We start from the raw sequence: 21,797 nt of genomic DNA on the forward strand, positions 1-21,797 counted from the left end.
GCCAACCACAAAGGAAAATGAGGGTGGGGGAGGAGTGGAGAGAAAGAGGAGCAGTGTGGGAGACAGGGCAGCCCAGGAAGACCCGCGGTCAGATTTCCAGTCTCCCACTGTGAGAAGTGAGCCAGTGAGTCACCCCACTCGGGCCTGTTGGGTACTAGTGTCTATCGTGTCCTCATATGACCCCTCATAGATGGATACTGTTCCCCTATTTTGCCTAGGAGAAGCCCAAGATTTTAGAAGGTTAGATAACTTGCTTAAGTAAGTAAATGGGACACTGCCCTCGAATTTGGGCCCATGGCCTTTAAAGCCTGCATACTTTCCAGCACAGTACTGTTATCCCCAAATCAGAGATTTAATCTCCATGAGCTGAGAATCCTCATCTGTTAAAAAAAGAAAAAAAAAAAGATGGTGGGGGGCTGCCTCCTAGAGTTGTGTAGAAAATTAAATGAGATCGTGTTGATTTATAAGATAACCTGGCACGGTGTTATCGTACATAGTAGACACTCAATAAATACTTCCTGTTTGTTTCGCTTTTTCTGGGGCAGATCAATATGATAACTCAGGGTTTAGGAGCCAGGAGCTCCAGCGCGCTTCCAGAAGCCTAAGGGCCGCCCATCTCTTGGGGGATGCGCGGAGGCAGGCAGGAGAGGGGCTGAGGCGAGGGCCGGCTCCGGCGGAGAGCCCCGCCGCGCACCCCGCTCCTGCGCTGCCCCCTCCGGGCCCGCCGCTCCCGCCCCGCCCGCCGCCCCGCCCTCCCGGAGCCGGTCCGGGGTGCCCGGGGGCCGGCTCGGAGCGTGGCAGGGAGCACGGAGCTCGGAGCTCGGAGGCGGAGGGAGGCGGCGGCGGCGGCGGGAGGGCACGCGCGCCCCTCTGCTGCTCCCCAGGTCGGCGCGGGCCGCGCGGGCCAGCCGGGGCCCAGCCGGGATGCGGGGCTCCGGGGACCGCGCGGGGCGGGGCGGCCGGCGGGCGGCCGGCGGGCGCTGTCCGCGGTGCTGAACGGCGGCGGCGGCGGCGGGGACGCGGGGCCGGCAGCCAGCAGCCCTCGGGGAGCGCCAGCGCGGCCGCCCATGCCGGTCCCCGAGCCCCGCGGAGGAGGCGGGACCGTCCGCGGCGGGACAGGTAAGGGGCCGTCCGGGGGGCGCGCAGAGCCGGGAGGGGACCGGGAGCCCCTTCGGGGACGGGACTCTGACTCCTGGCCGGCCGCCCCTTGTGCTCTTCCTCACTCACCACGAAGTCTGGGGACACTAGGAGGGGCCTGGGGGACCAGATCCGTGACAGTCACCCGGGCACCCTGACCTCACACCACCAGGCCTGGAAGCCAACCTCGGGCAGCCCTGGGACAGCCTGCCCACTGGTTGCAGGAACACGGATGAGAGTCTCCCAGACTCCCTGGGACCCTAGTCCTCACCAAGGTTCTGCGGCATTAGCAGAATCCGAGCGGGCTTCACTAAGCTCCCCTCTCCTCAAGCCTGGTCACCAGGGTGGCTGAAGTGGCTGTGATCACCCGCTCCTCTGACATCTCTCTGCCCCACCAGTGGCCGTTGGGCCAACAAAAGGGCCCATCCTCTCAGAACTGATAAACCCATTTCCAGGGGAGGAAGGGAGCTGTCAGAAGAACCAGTTTTTTCCTGTGGCCCTCTTGACTCCCATGGAAGGAGGCCAGTTTTGCATCGTGTGTCCTTGGTTCATGAGGACAAAGAAGGGGAAACTTGAGTCCTGCCTTTTATTCTGTGCTAGAATGCGGATGACCCTAGACTGAGCCTCCATTTGGAGTTCTCTTGCTTTCTGGCAAGAGTTTGTTGAATGAGCTCATTCAGGGCTGCAAAGTGCTTCCAGTTCTTCAAAGCAGAGTTCTGTGAGTGGCAGAATATAGCGATCAAAATAAAACTATGTAGAAGAAGACGTGGCTTATCACTGTGGACAGCCATTGCTTTACAGTCCTTCATCCCTACCCTCCGACCCAACGCACCTTCCCCACCCTTTCTAGTGACAGAAAGAGCTGTAGACTAGAGTCCCTGGCTGGGCCCATGACCCAGCCTCTCTAACCCTCACTCAACTTGGGGATGCAAACTCTGAGGTTCTTCTCACCTCAGGGAACTGCACAGGGACTCAAAGAAGCAGTGCACCTGATCAGAGGTCCAGGCCTGCCAACTGTGTCTCCATACCAGTGTGGCCGCATCCCTGTTCTCATCCCCTAGCCAAGGCCTGCTGGCAGTGACCCCGTCACTGTCATCCCTACCCTCTCCCTTCATCCAAGGCTCGCTTTGTCCTTGGCTTCCCTGAGCTCCTAAAATCAGTGAAGCTTAAATTCTAATTCTTGAGCAGATAAAAGAGTTTCCTCTCCCCCTTCTCCTCCTCCATCATCACCTATAGAAGATAATATAGAGTGAGTGTCTGACTCACCCCCCAAGAATTATAGATCTAGGGAAATAGCTCCTTGAAGGCAGGATTGTGTTGTTTTCATCTCTTTGCTTCCCTCCACACCCTTCCCCCATAGCACCTGGAAGATAGTAAGGACTCAGTAATTGGGTGTAAAATAAGGCTATGAAATGTGAAAATGTATCAAAATAAAAGCATTTGACTGGAAATCAGGAGCCCAGTGTTCTGTCCCTGGATCTGCCTCTGGCTGCTTCAGGCAGGCCGCTTCCCTTCTGCAGGCTTCAGTCTTCTCATCTGTAAAAGAAAAGAATTGGACCAGATGAGTGTTAAGATTCCAGTCACTGAGGTTCTGTGGGGCTCTCTGAGGTTGTCCTGAACCCAGTTCTCTGGGAGTTCAGGACTTCACCTGGCTGGAAGAGTAAGTTAGTAGCCTTTCAGTGATGAGCTGTATTTTATGAATGGAGTGGAAAGGAACAATAGGAACCAAGAAAAGTCATTTATGTCACTGGTATTTTCTTAGGAATCCTCTCTTCCATTTTTCCTGAGAAAGTCACACACGTATAGAGTAGCTGAGCTGATAGGATCCCTGCCTTCAAACCAAGAAGCCAGGAATCAATCTCTGCCACCAATAAACCTTGTGAGTAGCCACTGGCCAGGGACTCTATCCTTGGTCATCTCTTCCCAGGGACCCTGGTGTCTACCTCATGGAGACTGGAAGGACAGTCAGGAAAGATCCATCCCTGTAGAGAGGTTTCTCTTTTTATTTAAAAAAAAAAAAAAATGAGTTCCTCTGGCAGTAATTTCTCTCAACTGTGGCAGGCCTGGCCACTGCTCAGAAAAACCTTAGCTAATTGGTACTCGGGCAGAGCTGAGTAAGCCATGCCAGTGACCTCCCTGACTTACTCTGTAAGTCCCCAGCCAGGGTGGGGGACCAGCCCCCCTTCCCCATGTCAGCGCTTTCTGGTTCCCAGCTGTTGAATCAGCTCTCAGGAGTTAATGGACAGTCACTAACCTCACAACACAGTGAGGGCATGGCAGCAGCCAGCGTAGATGGGGTTTTATTTCCTGCTGAACTGGTCTATGGAGCAGCTGGCCTGCTGCTGGGCTGAGAACAATACACTCTATCTACAGCTCTTTGGATGTCTACTGCACCCCCAAATTTTCAGGGTTCAGGGCATCCTGCTCACCCAGGCAGATCCCATCAGGCTCTTCTCCCAACCAGGAGAAACTACCACTCATTGGAAGTTCCCTTTCTACCCTCTCCCTTTCTGCAGTTCCTACTCAGGCCCCTCTGAAAGACCCTAAAGAAAAGAGGAAGTATTCTTGCTTATTTAGGTCAAGAGGCAGGGAAGCTCAGGACAGGGAAGAACAAATGCAACATGGTCATTAAGAAATTGTGTGAGTGTGTGTGTGTGTGTGTGTGTGTGTGTGTGAGAGAGAGAGAGAGAGAGAGAGAAAGAGAGAGAGAGAGAGAGAGAGAACATAAGTGTGTGTATGTGTAAGAGAGTATTTGAAATATTGAAACACACACAAGCATATCTCTTCCCCTGTAAGACACTCAAAATATCAGAGGCAGAGAATATCTGGAGATGTGGACATTATTAATTATTTTCAAGTCCAAAAACCAGTTCATCTCTGGGTCTTAGAGGGACTCCTAGCTCCCAAGTACCACTCCAGGGAGAAAGACACAGAAGACAGAGTCTTCACTTGGGGGAGAAGAAACACCCAGTTCTCAAAGCCTTCTGCATTCTCCAGTCCTCCTCCTCTCCTCTCCCAGGTTCAGGTGGCGTTCTATTTGGGGCAGGCTCAAGCTGAGGGACAGTAAGGGCTGGATCTCATCCCTGCCCTTTGTATCAAGTCCTCTTTTCTCCACAGCCTCTCTTACTCTCTTTTTCACTGCCCCCCATAACTGCCATCCTCACTCCCCTCTCCCCAAGCAAACTGAACAACCCACTGCTCTACCTCACCATTAGGTGTGTCATCTCCTACCATTAGACGCACTGTTTGCTTCTAAGTAGTTCAGAATGAGCTGCTCCAGTTGAGAGACAGGTTGTTTCAGCAAGAACAAAGATTTGATTTCCACCTGAAAATGGACTAATCTGAGGAGTGCAGCCACCATCCCTGTCCTCCCAGCAATTTTCACCCTTGTCAGCCAAAATCCCATTCCCCAGGCAGGTGGATGATGCCTTGAGGGAAAAGCCAGTCTGGCCCACGGGACTCCACAACAGCAGAGAATGGAGAAGAGGGTAGTTTGATTCTCCCTTGAAGACAGCTGAGACAGCTCCATGGCAGTGCAGACCGGTTCCATCTGCTTTATGCATCCTTCTGGGTCCCTCCCCTGCCCTCTCCTTTCTAGTCCCCTCCGTGGCTCTCTTCTTCCCTCTTCAAAGGTCCTGCAATGATTTTCAAGCCCCTCTCCAGCTCTGAGCATTATGCAGGGTTCCAGTTTCATACATTCAAATGCCAGGCAGAATTTCTCTCTTGCTCCCCCAAAGGCACTTTCAAAGCAAACTCATCCACTTCTCCTCACCCTGCTTCTTCATGTATGAGCTCATTTCTCCAGCTTGGGACTTGCTGAGCTCTCTCAGTCTAAATATTCTTTTTTGAAGCTCATGAAATACTAACTGCTTCTGCTTCTTTAACTATTTTTAACTTAATTTTAATTGACAAATAATAATTATATATATTTATGCTATACAATGTGAAGCTTCTTAAATTATTATTTTTCTCCTCCAGTCTCTGTTGTGTCTTTCTGAAAATCCTGATGGATGTTGGACCTCCTGTTCCCCTCTTCTATGCCTTCATATGTTCTGTGTCTTTTTTTCAAGTGTTCTATGTATTTTTGTTCTCCTTTTTGGAATTCCACTAACTTTTTTTACATTAAAAGATGACTCATTGGGGCTGGGGATTTAGCTCAGCGGCATAACATCCTGCCTTGCAAGCAGGCAGTCGTGAGTTCGATCCCTGGTACCGATAAAAAAACGAAAAAGACAAAAAAAAAGATGATTCATTACCTGGCTATAGTGGTGCCCACCTGTAACCTAAACTACTAAGGGAACTGAGGCAAAGGATGGAAAGTCAAAGTCATTCTGGACAGCTTAGCAAGACTCTGTGTCAAAAAATAAACAAAGAGAAGGACTAGATGCCAGAGTGGTGGTACATGTGTGTAATCCCAACACTCAGAAGCTGATGCAGGAGGATCACTTTGAGTTTGAGGCCACTTTGGGCTATATAATGAGTTGAAGGCCAGCCTGACCTATATGGTGAGACATTGTCTCAAAAAATAAATAAATAAACAAACAAAAAACCAGCAGCACTGGAGATATAGCTCAGTGCAAGCCCTCTGTCTATTCCATTATTCAACATCTCCATTGAATTTTTGAAAAGTTAAGCAATTATTTTCAAAAACTTTTATGTTTGTGGATTGCTCCTTTTTCATAGCAACCTGTTCTTGTTTTATAGATGTAATCTTCTAGTACCTCTCCAAGAATATACATTTTTAAAAATTAAAGATCTTTGCTGTAACTTGAAGAATTTTAGAATCTCATTGAGCAAATCATTCTCTTTGTTTATTAAATTCTTCACTTTTATTTTCCTATAGTTGTTTTTCATTATTCTTTTTGTCCATTCATTTTTACGAGAGAAAAAAGGTGTTAACTAAAATAGGCAGCTAGTATGGAGCTCCTCTGGAGTCAGGTAAGTTTATTTCCTCAACAGGTCCCTTCTTTGAAGGGAATTGTCCTTACCTCTAGGTTTTGGGGTTGCAAATTTCTTTACACTAATTTCTTCACCTGTTCTTTAGCGCTCAGAAATTCCTCAGTATTTCTGGCCCACTGATACTCTTTTTACAAAGGAAAAGAGATGGTTTTGTGTTCTAGAATGAGCAGGCTCTCCCTAGTCTTTCTGTCTCAGTTCATCACATCACCTTGTATTTGGCTGACAAAGCCAGAAATTTGGGACTCAACTCATTCTTGTTTGTTTGTTTGTTTGTTTGGTACCAGGAATTGAACTCAGGACCTTGCACTTGCCAGGCAGGCGCTGGGCCACTGAGCTATATCCCCAGCCCTGGGACTCATTCTTGACTCCTCTCTTGCTATTAGTTAACCACAAACTCCTGATCATTTAGCCTTCTATGTACTCCTCGGCTAACACTCTTCCTCTCCAGCCGTTCTGCCACAGAGCTGTTCAGGTTCACGTCCTCTTCTTACACTTCTACAGTAATTTCTCTAGCTCTCTAGCTCTGTCTCTGTCTCTGCTCTCTGCCTCTCTATGTCTCTGTCTCTCTCTCTCTCTCTTTGCTTGATTGTAAATATTAATGGGATTCACTGTGATATTTCAGTACATACATAAAATGTGCCCTAATCAAATCGGGGTAGTCAGCATTTCCTTCTCCTTATTATTTCATGTTTGGAGCCCTTGAGCTCCTCTCTTGTAAAATATGTAACAGGTTATTTTTTAATCAGATTTTATTGGTACATTTTAGATATACCTAATGATCACATTCATCATAGAGAACCAGCATCTTGGAGCAGGTTACTGTGAACGATGGTCACTCTGCTGCTCTGCGGAACACCAGAGCTTATTCCCTCCACCTAACTGCTCTAGCACACATTACCCTAACCCCCTTTACCCACCCTCCCCTCCAGTATCTCCCAGGCTCTCAGAATCACTATTCTACATTCAGGTCAATTTGGTTTTTAGCTTTCCACATACATAAGAGAATGTGTGACATTTGTCTTTCTGCATCTGATTATTTCACTTAATGCCCTGGTGTTCTGTCCGTTTTGCTGAAAGTGATAGTATTTTGTTCTTTTTATGGCTGAATAATATTCCATTGTGTATAATACAATTTTTTTTTTTTTTTTTTTGAGCCAGAGTCTTGCTATGCAGTTCAGGCTGGCCTTGAACTCAAAATTTGCAATGATCCTACTGCCTCAGCTTTCCAAGTACTGGCATACAATATTTTTTTTATCCATCCACTGTTGATGGGCAACCAAGCTAGTTCCATTTCTTAGCAATTGTGAAGAATGCTAAAACCCCAGTAGTCTCATAGCGGGACCCCTCACCTCCTTCTCACCCCTCTCATGCCGTCCTTTCTATCTACTGCTGCCAGCCAGAGCGCTCTGTCCAAATCTCAGACAGGACCATGTTACTTCCCCACTACCACAATCTCTGGCTCCCTGCTGCTCCCGGAGCAAAGCCCCTCTGCCTGGCACAGGCCTTCCCACCTCACTCGCCTCCTCCTCTCAGAACCAAACCACCCCGGCTTCCCCCCACCAACAACCCAGGCCTTTGTTTGTGGCATTTCCTTCTCTGGAAATGCCCCTCTCTCATTATCTCACCTAACTGATGACTCCTATTCTACCTTCTGCACTCATTTTTATGCTGTCTGCCTAGAGGAGCCTCTTCCCAGTTCCCACCGTCCGCCACCACCCCAGGCTAGGGGTCCCTCACGCTCTGGCAGCTGCCGGCACAGTGCCCTCCATTCTGTGGAAACTGAATTTCCTTGGCTGTATTTCCTGCCCCTACTTCTTGTCTAATTTTGCACCCCAAGAGCTAGCCTGAAGTAAGCACCCGGGAAACCTTTGCGTGCCTCCATCCCTCGGATCCTGGAAAGCCTCAGGACCCCATTGCTCGCTCCCCACTCAGCAACTCACTCACCTGTTTATGAGGCCAGCTGTTTATTGGCTGCCTACCATGGATGCACCCGGTGAGGGGGTGCAGACGCACACCGTCCTCCTCCCTCCTGAGCTCACAGTCTGGTGGGGAGAAAAACACTAATCAACGATCACACCTATATAAATAGAGGCTGTGATAAGCACTTGGAGAGGAAGATCGTGGAGCCAGGAGAGCAGATCACCAGGGCACTGAAACCTAGCCTAAGGATGGAGAGGCATCTCCCTGAGGAAGTGGCCTTTCTGCTGAGTGCTATGAGTGGCTCTGAGAGATGCTTCCAAGAAACATGACTGTGAAGTGAAGGAGAGAGGCGGGGGGAGCTGAGAGGGACAAGGCACCGGCAAAGGACATTCCCGTTATCTTCTGCTGCCTGGGATACCCCAAAACCTGCCAGCTTTACCCACATACATTTTATCACACCTCATGACTTTGAGGGGTCGGGGTGCCCCAGTGGCTAGCTGTGTGATCCTGCCAATGTGGCGCTGACAGAGCTCACCTGGTGACAGATGGGCCAGTTTGGATGGTTCAGGATGGCTTTACTCACATGTCTGGCATCTTAAAGATGGGTAGGAGGCTGGGCTTAGTGGGTTCCACTGACTGGTGCCTCTGCCTGCTCACAGCCTCCCTGGCATGGTGACCTCAGCATCACCCAGCCCTCTGCAGGACAGCTCAGTGCACCAGTGATCAAGGTGCAAGGTACTTGGCCTCTCACAACCGGGCCTCAGAAATCACACAGCATCACTTTGGCTGTGCTCTGCAGTGGGAGAGTTCCCAGCCCTCTCAGACTAGAACCGAGGGACGTGGGCGCCCACCTCTCCTCAAGAGCAGTGGCCACGTCCCTGCAGTCAGGTTTGACAATCTCCATGACGATTTCAGTTAAGTGAGAGAAAAGACAATGTATTAAGTGCTGGCAGCAAAGAAGAGGAGTTAGGAGCTGCTGGAGACTGAGAGAGAGAAAGGATAATCAATTGTGTTAGGTTTGCTGAGGAGGCGACTGAAACAAAGACAGCTAAGTTTCCATTTTCCCTGACTCTGCCCACCTCACCCCCATTCCCACCCCGGGCTTCTTCTCCCTTTGCTGTCATCCGACAGCAAGCTGCAGCTGCTGGCTCTGAGCTGGCTTGGTGGTCCTCTTGCTTATAGGCCAGTCATCCTCAAATCCGGCCCTACAAACGGCTCCTGTGGTCACAGCCTTCTCAGTTTGCAGAGCAGCAGTGTATCATCTTCCTGGAAGACGGTCTAGCACCTATTTGTAAAGATCTCACCTTTTCCCTGGATTTAAATCATTTCCACTTAATCTTGTGGTCTACTAGGAAGTTCAGGCTTTTATCTTTCAGTTGAAAAGCAATCTGTCTGGTTGCACTGAGCAGTAGTGGGTGATAGTTCAGCACCTCACAGTGGCTCCTATTGACTTGAATCCTGGCCTTCAAAGATTACCTAGGCAGCCACCCGGGGCAGCCAAACCAACCTCAAATCTCTTAATCTTTCCTTAAAGCTCCCATTTCGGGTTCTCTTCACTGAGGACCGCCCTGGTTTTAATCCATTTGAGACCAGCTCCTGACACTCAGCCCTAACATGGTCCAGCACCTTCTGCGCACAGATGCACGGTGACCGGGGTGGTGAATGAGAGGCCGGGCTTCAAACTGAGGCAAACTCGAGTTCAAATGTAGCTTCTGTCCCTGCATAACCCTGGGCAAGTGGCTCAGTTCATCTGAACTTCAGTTTTTTCATCTGAAAACTGGGAAGTAATAATAGGTGTGTTGGTTAGGCGTCTTGGCACAGGCCTGTCATCCCAGCACTTTAGGAGGCTGAGGCAGGAGGATTGCAAGTTTGAATCCAGCCTGGGAAATTTAGAGAGGCTATGTCTCAAAATAAAAAATAAAATCTAAAGGCCTGGGGATGTAGCCCAGTGAAAGGATCAGGTTCAGCTCTGAGAACCATAAAACATAATAATAAGCTTATTAGTGTTGTAGTGTTTTGAGAGAAAGTACATGGAGCTGCTGACTTAGGGGAAACACGGGAGTTTAGAGGGCTCTGATAAGGTCTCGTCCTGAGATGACCTGACTCGTGGCCACACCTCACACTGCTTGTGGACTGTCCTCCAAGCACCTGAGATGCTGTCATGCAGTAATGCACAAAACAGACCTCCGGACCTCGGCCTTGAGGCACATCCCAGAGAGCTTCAAGCTGTATCCACAGCCCATTTGCTTCACTTGCAGGGCGTTGGTTCTGCCAGTGCAGCATCGCTGTTGAGCAGTTAAATGCATTTACCATGCACCCTGGTCAGTGGGACTTGGGTCAAGACCTACAGGAAACCTAGCAGCTCTCAGAGCCCAGGGTCCCCTGTGTGAAAGACGGCCCAGTGAGATAACGAATTTGAACCACTTACCATGGTGTCAAAGGACAAAGCACACATGCTGGAAATGTGGCTGACTCTTGGGCACTGGGATACATGGAGTGACTCTGAGGACTTCTGGAGTTCATGTCTGGCTCTGCACTCTGCAGCTGGTTTCTCTGGGCTCTTATGAACCTATTATGCCTCAGTGTCTCTATCTGTAAAATGGAGGTGCTGGTGGCCTAGACTTCTTCAAGCTACCGTGTGGGTTCAATGAGATAATACATAGCATTTGCAATAGTGCCTGGATCACAGCAGGAACTTAGTAAGTGTGGGGTGTTATTATCGTTCCATTCTTTGATTCTTGTACTTGGAAGGGTATTACCATCATCCCGTCCTTTGACTTTTGTAATTTTTTCCCCTTTTGTGATTTTATATTTCAGGTACCTTATTTCTAGAAAATGTCTGGGAGAGTCCATTGTTAACCATCTCCTTTATGTAGTACTTAATTGGGTTTTTTTTTTAAATGCAGTCCTTTTAAAATTTATTTATTATTGTAAAAATTATATAAACATTTTACATAAATTTATGTAAAAATTAAATTTCAAATGCTTTGAGATACAATATCCACATGATAAATTCATTCATTTCAAAGGTATGACTGAGTATACTTTGTGGCATACATGTAGTCACAAAACCACTGCACTAATCAAGCCATGGACCAGTTCTGTCACCCCAGGAGTCCTCCAGCCCCTTTTTAGTCAATGTCCTCCCTCTGTCTCTGGGTCCTTAGCCACCACCTGTTTGCTTTCTGTAGTATGTTCCTCTCCTAGAGTTTCTTATAAATGGGTTAAACCACTGACAGGCTATCTTTATCTGTTTGTGGGCAGTTTTATTCTCTTTGTACTCAGTGTGATTTCCAATATGGCTGGGTATAAGTCTAACACCTTATTCCTCTTTGCCTCACCTGGTTTTTTTTCTATCTGTTCTTTCTTCCTTTTTGATCAATCATGTAGTTTTAGCATTTCATATTCAGATCTACTAACTTCTGGTTACGCATTCTTTTACTCTTCTTTCATTGGCTATCAGATCTGTGGTTCTCAATGAATGGTTTCTAGACGGGAGGCATCAAGATCACTTGAAACGTTCTTAGAAAATAGAACTTCGGCCGGGAGTGGTGCTGCATGCCTGCAATCTCAGCACTCAGGAAGCTGAGGCAGGAGGATTGCTGTGAGTTGGAGGTCCAGCTGAGCTATATAAAGGAGTTCAAGGCTAACCTAAATTATATAAGCAAGATCCTGGTTTTTGTTTTTTTTTAAAGCAAATTCTCAGGCCTTACCCTAGAATCATAAAAGATATGGAATCCAACAATCCGTGTGTAACAACTCCTACAGGAGATGTTAATCCCCACTCAAATTTGAGAGCCGTTTTGCCCTCAAAATCACTGTTGCCCTCAGGTAAGGGTAGCTGATTGTAAGCTTGGGTTTAGTCCTTCCTTTCCAGTTTGTTCCTATTTCTAGGGTATAGCCCTAGAGAGGTCTCAGTTGAATCCCCAAGGTGTTTATTGGGGCCTCGACTTTATCAGGCCCTGAACTCAAATTACAGCCCCGCCCCCAACCTAATTCCCCAGGCAGGGCAGCCCCGGGGAATCAGGGGCTCCAGAAGTCCAGCTCACATCTCTGTCTCTCTCTTTCCTCGGAAATCTTGCCATTTTGACCCCCAAGCTGTTGCTTTCTCATGAGTCTTTCGTGCCTTCATATTTTCCCCAGCCTCCGCCGGCAGTCTGGTGTGATACAAGTTGGTCGGTTGCAGCTGGAAGAGGAAGCCCCAGTCCTATTGTTCTGTTCCCACTAGAATTATGGAGTCAAATGAGCAGTTGGAACAGTTCGGTCCCTGGCACGTGGTAAAAGCTCAAAAAGTGTAAGTTATTGTTCTTCTGCTCCCAGAAGAATCCTGGGGACTATTGAGCTGCATTGTTAACAATGGACTCTCCCAGACATTTTCTAGATAAGGAAGCAAGCATTCCACAGTGAAACTACACCCAGCCAGGGGCTATAATTGGACTCCAGGGGATCCCAGGACAGTTCCCACCCTTGTCAGGCAGTGGAAACCCTTAAAGCTTGAGGGCCCAGCTGAGTTCTCAGCCCAGAAGGAACCGAGCCAGGCAGGGGCAGTGGCTGCACAGAGCTGCTTCTCTCCCTCTCCCCTTGCAGGGCCCTGACCACAGCCTCAACTGCAAAATCCGGAAAAATTTCTTTACCTTCAGAATTCCAGACCTCCTCGTGTCTTTCCTCTAGAGCAGAGCATATCCATGCATGTTGTGCTTACCCACAGGTACTCCAGCGATGGCACGAGTGTGGCAGGCTCACACAGGCCATGTGAAACCAGGCAGCAGGGGTGGCAGTGAGAATTGCTGTTTTTAATGCTGTCTACCTCTTCAGAGGACAGAGAAATGCAGCCCCAAGAAACAGGCTGAAAGGCCTGACCAGAGCAAGGGTGGAGAAGGCTGCTCCTAGAGACCTACTGCCCCCTCCTCTGGCCAGCACCTGCAGCTGGGTCTCCGAGATCAGGCCATGAACTCTAGAGTGGTCCTGTTAGAGGGTGAGGCTTGGTCATGGGGACACACAGCTATATAGAACCTAGGGGTTGGGCTGGGCTGTGAAAGGGTGCTGCAGTCACTAACTTGAGTTACTTTGTGAAAGTGAAGGGGTGTGTGTGTGTGTGTGTGTGTGTGTGTGTGTGTGTGTGTGTGTGTAGGTAGGCTTTAATACTGTGCTCAGCCACCAGCCACCAAGCCCATGAGGAACCTGGAGCCTGGGGAAGCTTTAAACTACTTTTAGATAATTTGGCTCAGAAGAAATCTATGCACTTAATTTTTTTCTGGTATAAAAGTAGTACATTCTCATTATTTTTAAAAAAGTAAAAAACCAGGGTGTAAAGGAGAAAATGAAAAGCACCTGTGCTCCATCCCTGCAGCTAATCACTGTTGACATCCTGGTGGAGTGGTGACTGCAGGCCCAAATGGTTTTCTTTTCTTCCTTCTCATGAGCCTGCAAGAGCATATCTCATGTCCTTACTCTGTATAAACCTGGGCGAAGGCCTTATACCACTGCATTGTCACCATCATCTATTTAACCTGTTTCCAGGGGTGGCAGTCTCTTGTTTTTCCACTGTGCCAATCCTGTGCCTTCCTGCATGAAGTGCTGGCACTGCACTCAGAGCGCTTAGGCTGTACTCCAGGAAAGGCCCATCTTGGCTGAGTGACCAGGAGAACCTGGCAGGAGCAGGAGGTGAACGGGGATGCAGCAGCCCTTGCCCACTTTGGACGTGCCCTGCAAATAGCCCTATGGGCTCCAGTTAACTCTCCACCGCTTCAGAGGCATCAGGCAGGAGGCCTCCTGTGAGCAGAGTGTAGGACAGCAGTTAGAGGCATTCATCAACTAAGACCTGAGGCTATCCACCCCACCCAAAGGTTCCGCACATCTCAGCCCACAAGGATGGTCACAGAGCAGTGCTTTGGCGAAGGACCCAGAGGCTCTAGGCACGGAGGACATACCTCAAGACCAGCTGGAGGAAAGGCTGAGGGGCTTCTGGGAGCCATGTTCTAGACTCCCAGAGGGTGGTGAGATGGGCCAGGGGCAGGGAAGGGGCAGGGCTAGGACGGGAGCTGGGAAGCCGGGAGATGACTACATGGCTGTGCTGCCCAGCTGGAAACCAGACACCTCACCTTTTCTCTTGCCACCCTCATCCGGCCCAAAGGGTGATGGTAGGGAGCAGTGACAGCGGCTTTCTTGGCGCTGGATGCTCATATCTCTCTGCCTCTTGAGAGGGGACTGGGAATCATGGAGCTCCACAGGGCATGGAATCATGGACTGTTAGTGCCACAATTGACAGTGGTGGCCATTTCCTCCACACTCATGGGAGAGACCAGGAGGGGCCAGGTCAACAGGCCAATAGGAGGTGGATGAGGAATGGAGCCCCAGAGTACCTGACTCCCAAACCCAGGGGCTGTGTGGTCATGTGCACTTCACTCCACACCTGAGAGTCACATCTGCTTGGAAAAGGGACAGCAGGACAGGGCTGAGGGTGTCTGCGAGGGTCAGAAGACACCAGGTTGGTGGGAATCTGCCCGGAGGAGCCCAGCACAAGCCCAATTCATGAGGCCTCTGCTTTGGACACTCCCAGCCCCTCACCTGCAAGAAACCTTCTGCACTCAAGCAGAGTCCAAGAGCTCCATGCGCTTTGGTGCTCAGGGGTCGTAGTTGGAGCTGAACCTGCACACCTCACCCAAGCCTGTGTGCTCTGTCACTGTAGGGTGGTAGGAGTGGGGTGTGGTTTCTGTCCCAGCTGAGTGACAGCTGCGTAGGACTCGCAACAGATTAACCCACCAGCAGGGCCCTCGGGCACATGACATTCCCAGCATCCCCAGCACCATCTGTGCCTTCTGCATAAGGTATTGGGCCCTTGGGCCACGTCTCCTTTTTGGTACCCCTCTGTGAGTCTGTGTCAAACATGTCTCGGCACTCCGCTGTGAGACAGCTCCTCCATCGGCAGGGATTCAGAGCCCAGAGCCCAGGGCAGCCTTTTCTTACACCTTTGCCATGACACAGGCAGCAGGGGAGGCTGCCCCTGGGGACAGGCCATCAGTGCTCCCGCTCCAGTCCTCCTGGGCCCCCTCCTGCCTTCACTGCCCTCTGTCCTGCCACCTCAGCCTTATGGCCGGAGCCACACTCTGTCCTCAGGCCTCTCAGGTTCCAGCTTCCTAGAATCCAGTCATGTCTCTTGGGGCAGAAATAGGAACATTCCTTTCCCAGGTTTTGCCTCTGGCTTCTTGATAGGTGTTACGGGGAAGAGGGGACAGAATACTCTGACCTGGGAGCAGACATCTGTCCCCATTTCTTTCCCTCTATCATTATCAGGGTCCCTGCTTCAAGGCCAGAAATGGCCTGGGGGAAAAGACAAATTCTGCAGGGCTGCAGCCTCTCCTGCTTCCCAGCCACAGCACACAGCTCAGCTATCTCACTGTTCCCTCCAGACAAGCTGGTGGTGTGGCGGGGACTATCACCTGTGTCTTACAGATGAGGAGACTCGGAAGGGCAAGCAGATTCACCATGGCACCAGGATCTTGGGATTCAGTCTTCAGACTAGAAATCCAGGGCAAGTCAGTGCCCATCACCGTCCAGCCTCATGAGGAGTCTGGGATGGGGAGCGTGGAGATCCCAGGGGACATATGGCCTGCCCTCCCTCTACACCCCACGCCCGCCTTCTATACCTCAGAGGTGTGGGTTTGCTCAAGGGCTGCTTCTTCTCTTCAGCCAGCCTCCCCAGTGCACAGTAGGTGCTCAGGTTGCCCGATGGACGGGAGGCAAGCAGCCCTCCAGTGTGTCTACAGTCTGTCCCTTCCATGTGCCTGTGCTCTGGCTGGGATGTGCAGGGCCAGACCTCAGCACACAGAAGCCCTGAGATCTGCAGGAACTTCCTGAGGTCATGCTTTGCTCTAGCGAGATTAGCCTACAGTGCACCTCCATGAGACTGAACCTGGGGAATAACATCTTCCCCTGGCAGGAACTGTCAGCTATGAGCTTGGATCACGTGCCAAGCTAAGCAAGGTCCCATTAGATCCTCCCAGCCACCAAGGCCTGCCACCTTTCCTTCATCTCCACTATCATCGAGCCACAGTTACCTCAGCTACTTGAAGCCATAGCAAAACTCCTCATGCATTCACAGCCCAGCCCTCTCCAATTCACTTTGCACACAAAGCCATAGAGAAGCTTCAGGATGCAAATCTCCTATCACCCTGATGAGATCCCTGAAACCCCTTTAGACCTCCGCAGGACTGCACAGTTTGACCCCCTACTCCATCGTATGCCTCCCGCTGGTCCCTGAGCCACACTAGCCTTCTTCCAAACTCTCATCCCTACCAACCTTAGTCCAATCCCAGCACCTTTGCATACATTCTTTCATCTGCATAAAGGTAGTCCCCATAGGTGTTAGTTTTCTGTTACTGTAACAAAATTCCTGAGATGATCCATACATAAAGAAGAAAGGTTTATTCAACTCACAGTTTCCAAGCGTTCAGTTCATAATCTGTTGGTCCTATTGCTCTACACAGGAGGTGTGCCTGTGGAGAGCATGCACTGTAGTCAGTCAGCTGCTCACCTTACAGTAGCCAGGGAACAAAAAGGAAAGAGAGGAAGAGACTAGCATTTCACATTCCCTTCAAGAGCACGGCCTCAGGACTCAATGGTCTGAATATTGGGCTTGAGTCTGCCTCCCAAGTCCACGCCCTTCCTAGTATCTGGGCTGCTGGCCTTGGTTCCCCCGAGCTCAGGCACATGTCACCTGTTGGCTGTCTTTGGTCCTTGGGTGCCTCCCCAGCAGTCTGAGTCTCTGCTGCTGGGTTTTGCTGCACAGGCTCTGGCCAAGGAAAGGAAGATTGCCATTGCTTGGACACTGGGTACGGACCTTTGACGATGCCTCCCAACTGGCTCCAGCCTGGAGGACTTGGCATCTCTGATAGGAGGAACAGGAGCCTGAACAAGAGGAGGATCTGGCGTGATCCTGAGGAGAACACTTGGAGAACAGATCACTGGCTCGGGGGAGATCACTAGAGCAGAACAAAGAGGGCCAGTGTGCCTGAACTCAGGCACAGGGAGAGGGGGTCTGCAGCACTGGAGGCCAGGGAGCCCAGGCCAGGATAACAGTGGGGGACAGGGAATGGAAAACCAGTGTCCAGATGTCCAGATGCCAGTGATGAACATGCGCACCCCAGAAAACTTCCTGTCATCTTTTACCAGATGGGGTCCCAAAAGTCTTCCACCATCATGCTGTATAAACATATGAGTTTTCCTATAATCATTCCTATAATCATTTAATATAATTTCCTATAATCATTCCTGCATGGTGTTTTGTCACTTTTATTGATTTGTCTTAATACACTCATAGAAGTATTTCTCATTTGAAAAAATGCATTTCTTTAATTGCTTTGGAGGCTATGCATTTTTCCTCTCTGCTGATTTACTGTTACTAAACATGTAATCCTTGCAAAAAAAAATTATCTTCTGCACTCAGCTGTAAGCTCCATGAAGACAAGAGAGCATCCTTCTCCCTCTCCCCTGCTTCTCACCTTTCTGATTGCTAGTTTCCCAGAACTGAGGCTCAACATAGATGTGTTGAGTGGATAAATGAGTAAACCACCCTCAGACGTGAGTAGAACCACTACCCCCACCTCACCGACAAAGAAACTGTGTTCTAAGAAGCAGCCAGCTCAAGGCCCCGAGATTGGCAAATGGTAAAGCAGAGTTTGAGCCAAGTCACACTGCAGAGCCTGCATTCTTAGCTTTTTCTTCTTCATCATTTTTTTTTTTTTTTTTTTTTTTTTTTGTGCCAGGGATCCAACTCACAACTTCATGTTTGCCAAGCAGGCACTTACACTGCTGAGCTGAACATCCGGCCTTCCTCCTCCTCCTTCTCTTCCCTCTCCCCTTCCCCTCCTCCCTCTCTTTTCTTCTTCTTCTTCCTCTTCTTCTTCTCCTCCTCCTCCTCCTTCTTCTCTTCTTTCTTCCTTCTTCTTCTTCTTCTCCTTCTTCTTCTCTCTCTTTTTTGGGGGCGCAGGGTGTCACTATGTAGTTCACGCTGACCTTGACCTTACTATGTAACTCAGACTGGCCTCCATGGTGATCCTCCTGCCCCAGCCTCTCGAGATCATGAATGCTAGGATTATAGGGCTCTCGGCCCCTTCTGCTTCTGACCTGGTGTCCCAGCCTCAGTCTGTCTGTGTTGCTCTCTCAACAGGTTCTGTGAGAATTGCTCTGCTGGACCAGGTTCCACTCAGCAGCTGTACCCAGAACCATGGAGAGCTTGAGTGAACTACAGAACCCACTGCTGCCCAGGGGGCCTGGCCCCCTCCATGGTCCCTACTCCTACCCCGAGGCCCCACCCAGCTGGTCCTGCCAGGAGAAACTGTACTCCTACCTCCTGGGTGGTGCTGGCCCTGCTCACGCCCACCAGCTCCTGGACCCAGGGTCCCTGCAGCTGGCCGTGGAAGCCTGGTACCGGCCCAGCTGCCTACTGGGGAGGGACAAGGTCAGGGAGCCCAGGGCAGGCAGCTGTGAGACCAGTTTCATGGAGGCCAGGGAGCCCCTGGCAGGACCCACAGAGCAGCGCACAGAACCTAGCCAAGCTGAGGAGGATGTCACCATCCAGACTGTGTCCTATGGTGTTCAAGAGGAGCTGCAGGACCAGGAGGATGACCAGGAGGAGGAGGTAAGCACGTGTGAGACTCAAAAGGCCCATTTCCAGAGGCCCTCACCAGACACTAGGATTGAACAGGCCTGGGTTGAGGTCCAGGCACCTTTTTGCCACCAGTGCAGCCCATACTTTGAGAAACACTAGCTTGGGTTGACTTTCAGTCCAACTGATAAATAGCAACCTCAAACATAGCATTATTATTTTGATGGATAATCATCTAAGTCCTTTTTTATTAATCTATTGGGTTCTTGTCTCTCAAAAAGATCTTGCTGGACATATTTTGTAACCTGATATTTCAATACTGCTCATGAAACAATATTTTCTACAAGGTGATTTTTAAAATTACACACTCTTCCATTGTGGGCTTTTCCTATCATTTATGAACTCAGTCTCCTGGCCACTAGGCTTTGAGAGTGGTTCTAATCTTTCACAACTGCTGTCCTGTGATGAACTTCTCCGGATACAAAGACTCGCATTCTTCCCTGGGGATAAAGTCTAAAGGCAGAATCATCCAATCATTGTAAAGGCTTTTGGTAGAAAGTGGTGAGACCAACCTACACTACCACCCACAGCAGAGGACACTATCCATTGTCCCACATCAATGCCTCCTGGGTATGAGTTTCACCTTTTTAAAATTCCTGCCATTGTGACAGGAGTCATCCTGCTAGGGTGACCTAGGGCCTGGCTTCCAAACTGCACTGTTTTGCAGAGCGATGGGACATCCACAGAAAGTGAAAGTGAAGACAACTTCCTCACGCTGCCCCCCAGGGACCACCTAGGACTCACCCTCTTCTCCATGCTCTGCTGCTTCTGGCCACTGGGCATCGCTGCCTTCTACTTCTCCCAGGGGGTAAGCGCACTTGGGGTCACCTAACTGCACCGGAGGGCTTGGCTCCCGAACTGTAGAATGGGGCCAGGGGCGTGGTGGGCTGGGCTGTCTTGCTGGCTGTGGTGCTGCTCTCTTTAATAGTGTGACTCTCTCCATAGACCAGCAAAGCCATCTCCAAAGGGGACTTCCGCCTGGCCAACACCACCTCCCGCAGGGCCCTCTTCCTGGCCACGCTCTCCATCGCCGTGGGGGCTGGTCTCTACGTGGCCGTGGTAGTGGCTCTAGCAGCTTACATGTCCCAGAATGGCCATGGCTAGCAGTCACCAGTAGGGCCTGCATCTTGATTCCTCTTGCCTACATGAGGAACCAGGCGGGCTCAGGACTCCACGGAGAGTTCTGGGCCTCGGAAAAAACCCACAGGAGAGGTTTGTTGGGATGGGGGTTCCCCGTCTGCAGCCTGCAGAGCTCAGCCTTCCTTTCTTCTCACTAGCACAGACCACGGGCACCACTCTCAGCCCAGGCTACAGAGGAGAAGCAGGAGAGATAGGGTTGCCCACCAGGTCACCCCACAGGGCCTAATCCAGCCTGTTCAGCCCATTCCTCACAGGAACTCCCACCTGCCCTGTCGGCAGCCCACTATTCACTCTCTCAACAGAGAAAGAACAGGAAGTTCCAGGGAAAGAGAGGGGCGCCAGGAACAGGGGACTTGCCCCAGCCCTTTCACCCACAGGGGTCTTCACCTGGGCACAGCCTGAATGGCTCAACTCTACTCTCTGCTCCTAACGCACAAGGTGCCCAAATCCAGCCAGTTGGGAAGGCAATAAGTAGAGACACAGGCACCCCCATTCCTCATGATTCTAGGGGCTACTCATCTCCCTGCAGGTGGGTAGATCCTGGCTGGAGAAGAGAAGTCTCTGAATGTAAACTCTGCACCCAGGCTGGGGATTTAGCTCAGCGGTGTAAGCGCCTGCCTGGCAAGCACGCAGTCATGAGTTCGACCCCCGGTACAAAAACAAAACAAAACAAAAAAACCCTCTGCATCTAGGAGGGCAGGCTCCTGGAGCTCCCCTGGTAGGAATAAAGGGTAGAGAGGATGACGGAGGCTGGAGGGCCCTGAAATACTGCTGGGCTGCATGGGCCTCCTCACTCTGCCACTGTCCCCTGCCCTCACATCCTTTCTGGGCTCCTCCTAGGAGCTCTAAACTGGTGCCCCCGACCCAGGAGACTGAGCATGCTAGGTGTCTCCCAGCCACTGAACAGGCGCAGGGCCCTAGGTCCAGGCCTGTGGGAAAGGCAGTGAACAGATCCCTGTGAGGAGTGAGTTTAAATGAGGGGAGGGATACAGGCAGCATGGGCTGCCTCCTAGAGGAGGTATCCCCCCATTGAGCCTAGAAGAACGAGTAAAATCCACCTAGGGGATTGGTTTCCACACAACCTCATCTGTTGGTGTGCAGAGCATCAGGCCTCCCAGCGGGCATTCCAAGCTGTTGGGATTCTGCCTGGAGCAACAGGATGGGGCAAAACTGTAACCATTTCTGAGGGCTCCACGGAAAGGAAGAAGGTCGAGCCTATGTCTCAAAGACCAGTAGTTTTCGATCCTGAATGCTTGGGAATTGGTGGTGGCACCAGCCCTGGAGCTCCTCCACTCAGGTCTGCTCGCTGCTCCACAGCCTCAAGCCAACAGGCAGAACTGTAGGGACATCAGACAGGCAGCAGTTGGGAAGGCAAGCATGTCGGGGCCCATGCACAGGACCCCATTGTGCATGATTGGGGCACCTGGTCATTCCCATACCCCACCCAGAGAGGGCTATGGCTCCCCACAGGCCATGCCTCGCCCATGCCCTCCCCCACCTCCAGCATTGCCCAATCCTCCACTTCCCGCATCACTGGCACTTTTAATGCCCCCTTGTTGTATTTATGTATCCTGATAATAAACTTTTCTGTAACATCTGGTGCCCTCAGAGCCTCTTGCTGTCCTTGCCTGCCCACCTTTGCTTGCCTCCCATTCTGGAGGCTGTTCCTCAGGACACAGCTCTGTCACGGGTCTGCCTCCCCTGACCGCAGCAGCCTCTGAAGACAGGCTTGCAAATGGACCTCAGAAGGGTGAGTGTCCAGAGCCCATGCCGCCTCAGAGCTCTGCAGCTTAGAGCCAAGCTGGATGCAGGCTGATGGCTTGCACTTGACTTTAAGCAGGACCAAGCAGGATGTGTGTCTGAGGGAAAAACTCCCTCCTAGGCCAGCAGCCTTGGAGGTCAGGGAGGAAAGGCTGTGAGCCAGGGTGACTTAAGCCCCAGTATCTTTGTATTAGACCAGAGCTAACTGGCCTCA

The 21,797-nt window shown here is 50.6% G+C and overlaps 1 protein-coding gene across 2 annotated transcripts; it reads left to right on the forward strand.

The window, feature by feature from the left end:
- Positions 1-966: 966 nt before the first annotated feature.
- On the forward strand, positions 967-21,417 carry Syndig1l (synapse differentiation inducing 1 like). Of its 2 annotated transcripts, XM_023566114.2 has the most exons (5): positions 978-1,119; positions 12,160-12,310; positions 18,185-18,655; positions 19,350-19,490; positions 19,628-21,417. In XM_023566114.2, the coding sequence occupies exons 3-5, from the start codon at positions 18,242-18,244 to the stop codon at positions 19,784-19,786; spliced, it is 714 nt and encodes a 237-aa protein (XP_023421882.1). In that variant the 5' UTR covers positions 978-1,119; positions 12,160-12,310; positions 18,185-18,241; the 3' UTR covers positions 19,787-21,417. The 2 variants fall into 2 exon arrangements, with proteins under 2 accessions (XP_013010644.1, XP_023421882.1); XM_013155190.3 differs by lacking the exon at positions 12,160-12,310 and having other exon boundaries at positions 967-1,119.
- Positions 21,418-21,797: the final 380 nt, after the last annotated feature.

Source organism: Cavia porcellus, unplaced genomic scaffold (genome assembly GCF_034190915.1).
Source record: "Cavia porcellus strain 051 isolate PalLab524CR breed Dunkin Hartley unplaced genomic scaffold, mCavPor4.1 scaffold_31, whole genome shotgun sequence".
In the NCBI taxonomy this organism is placed as follows: domain Eukaryota; kingdom Metazoa; phylum Chordata; class Mammalia; order Rodentia; family Caviidae; genus Cavia; species Cavia porcellus.

Excerpts from the sequence above, each read along its gene's own strand:
- Syndig1l (XM_013155190.3), top strand. The coding sequence starts at position 18,242 with ATGGAGAGCTTGAGTGAACTACAGAACCCACTGCTGCCCAGGGGGCCT. Across the intron at positions 18,656-19,349 it reads AGGATGACCAGGAGGAGGAG|AGCGATGGGACATCCACAGA; the intron begins GTAAGCACGTGT and ends ACTGTTTTGCAG. Across the intron at positions 19,491-19,627 it reads CCTTCTACTTCTCCCAGGGG|ACCAGCAAAGCCATCTCCAA; the intron begins GTAAGCGCACTT and ends CTCTCTCCATAG.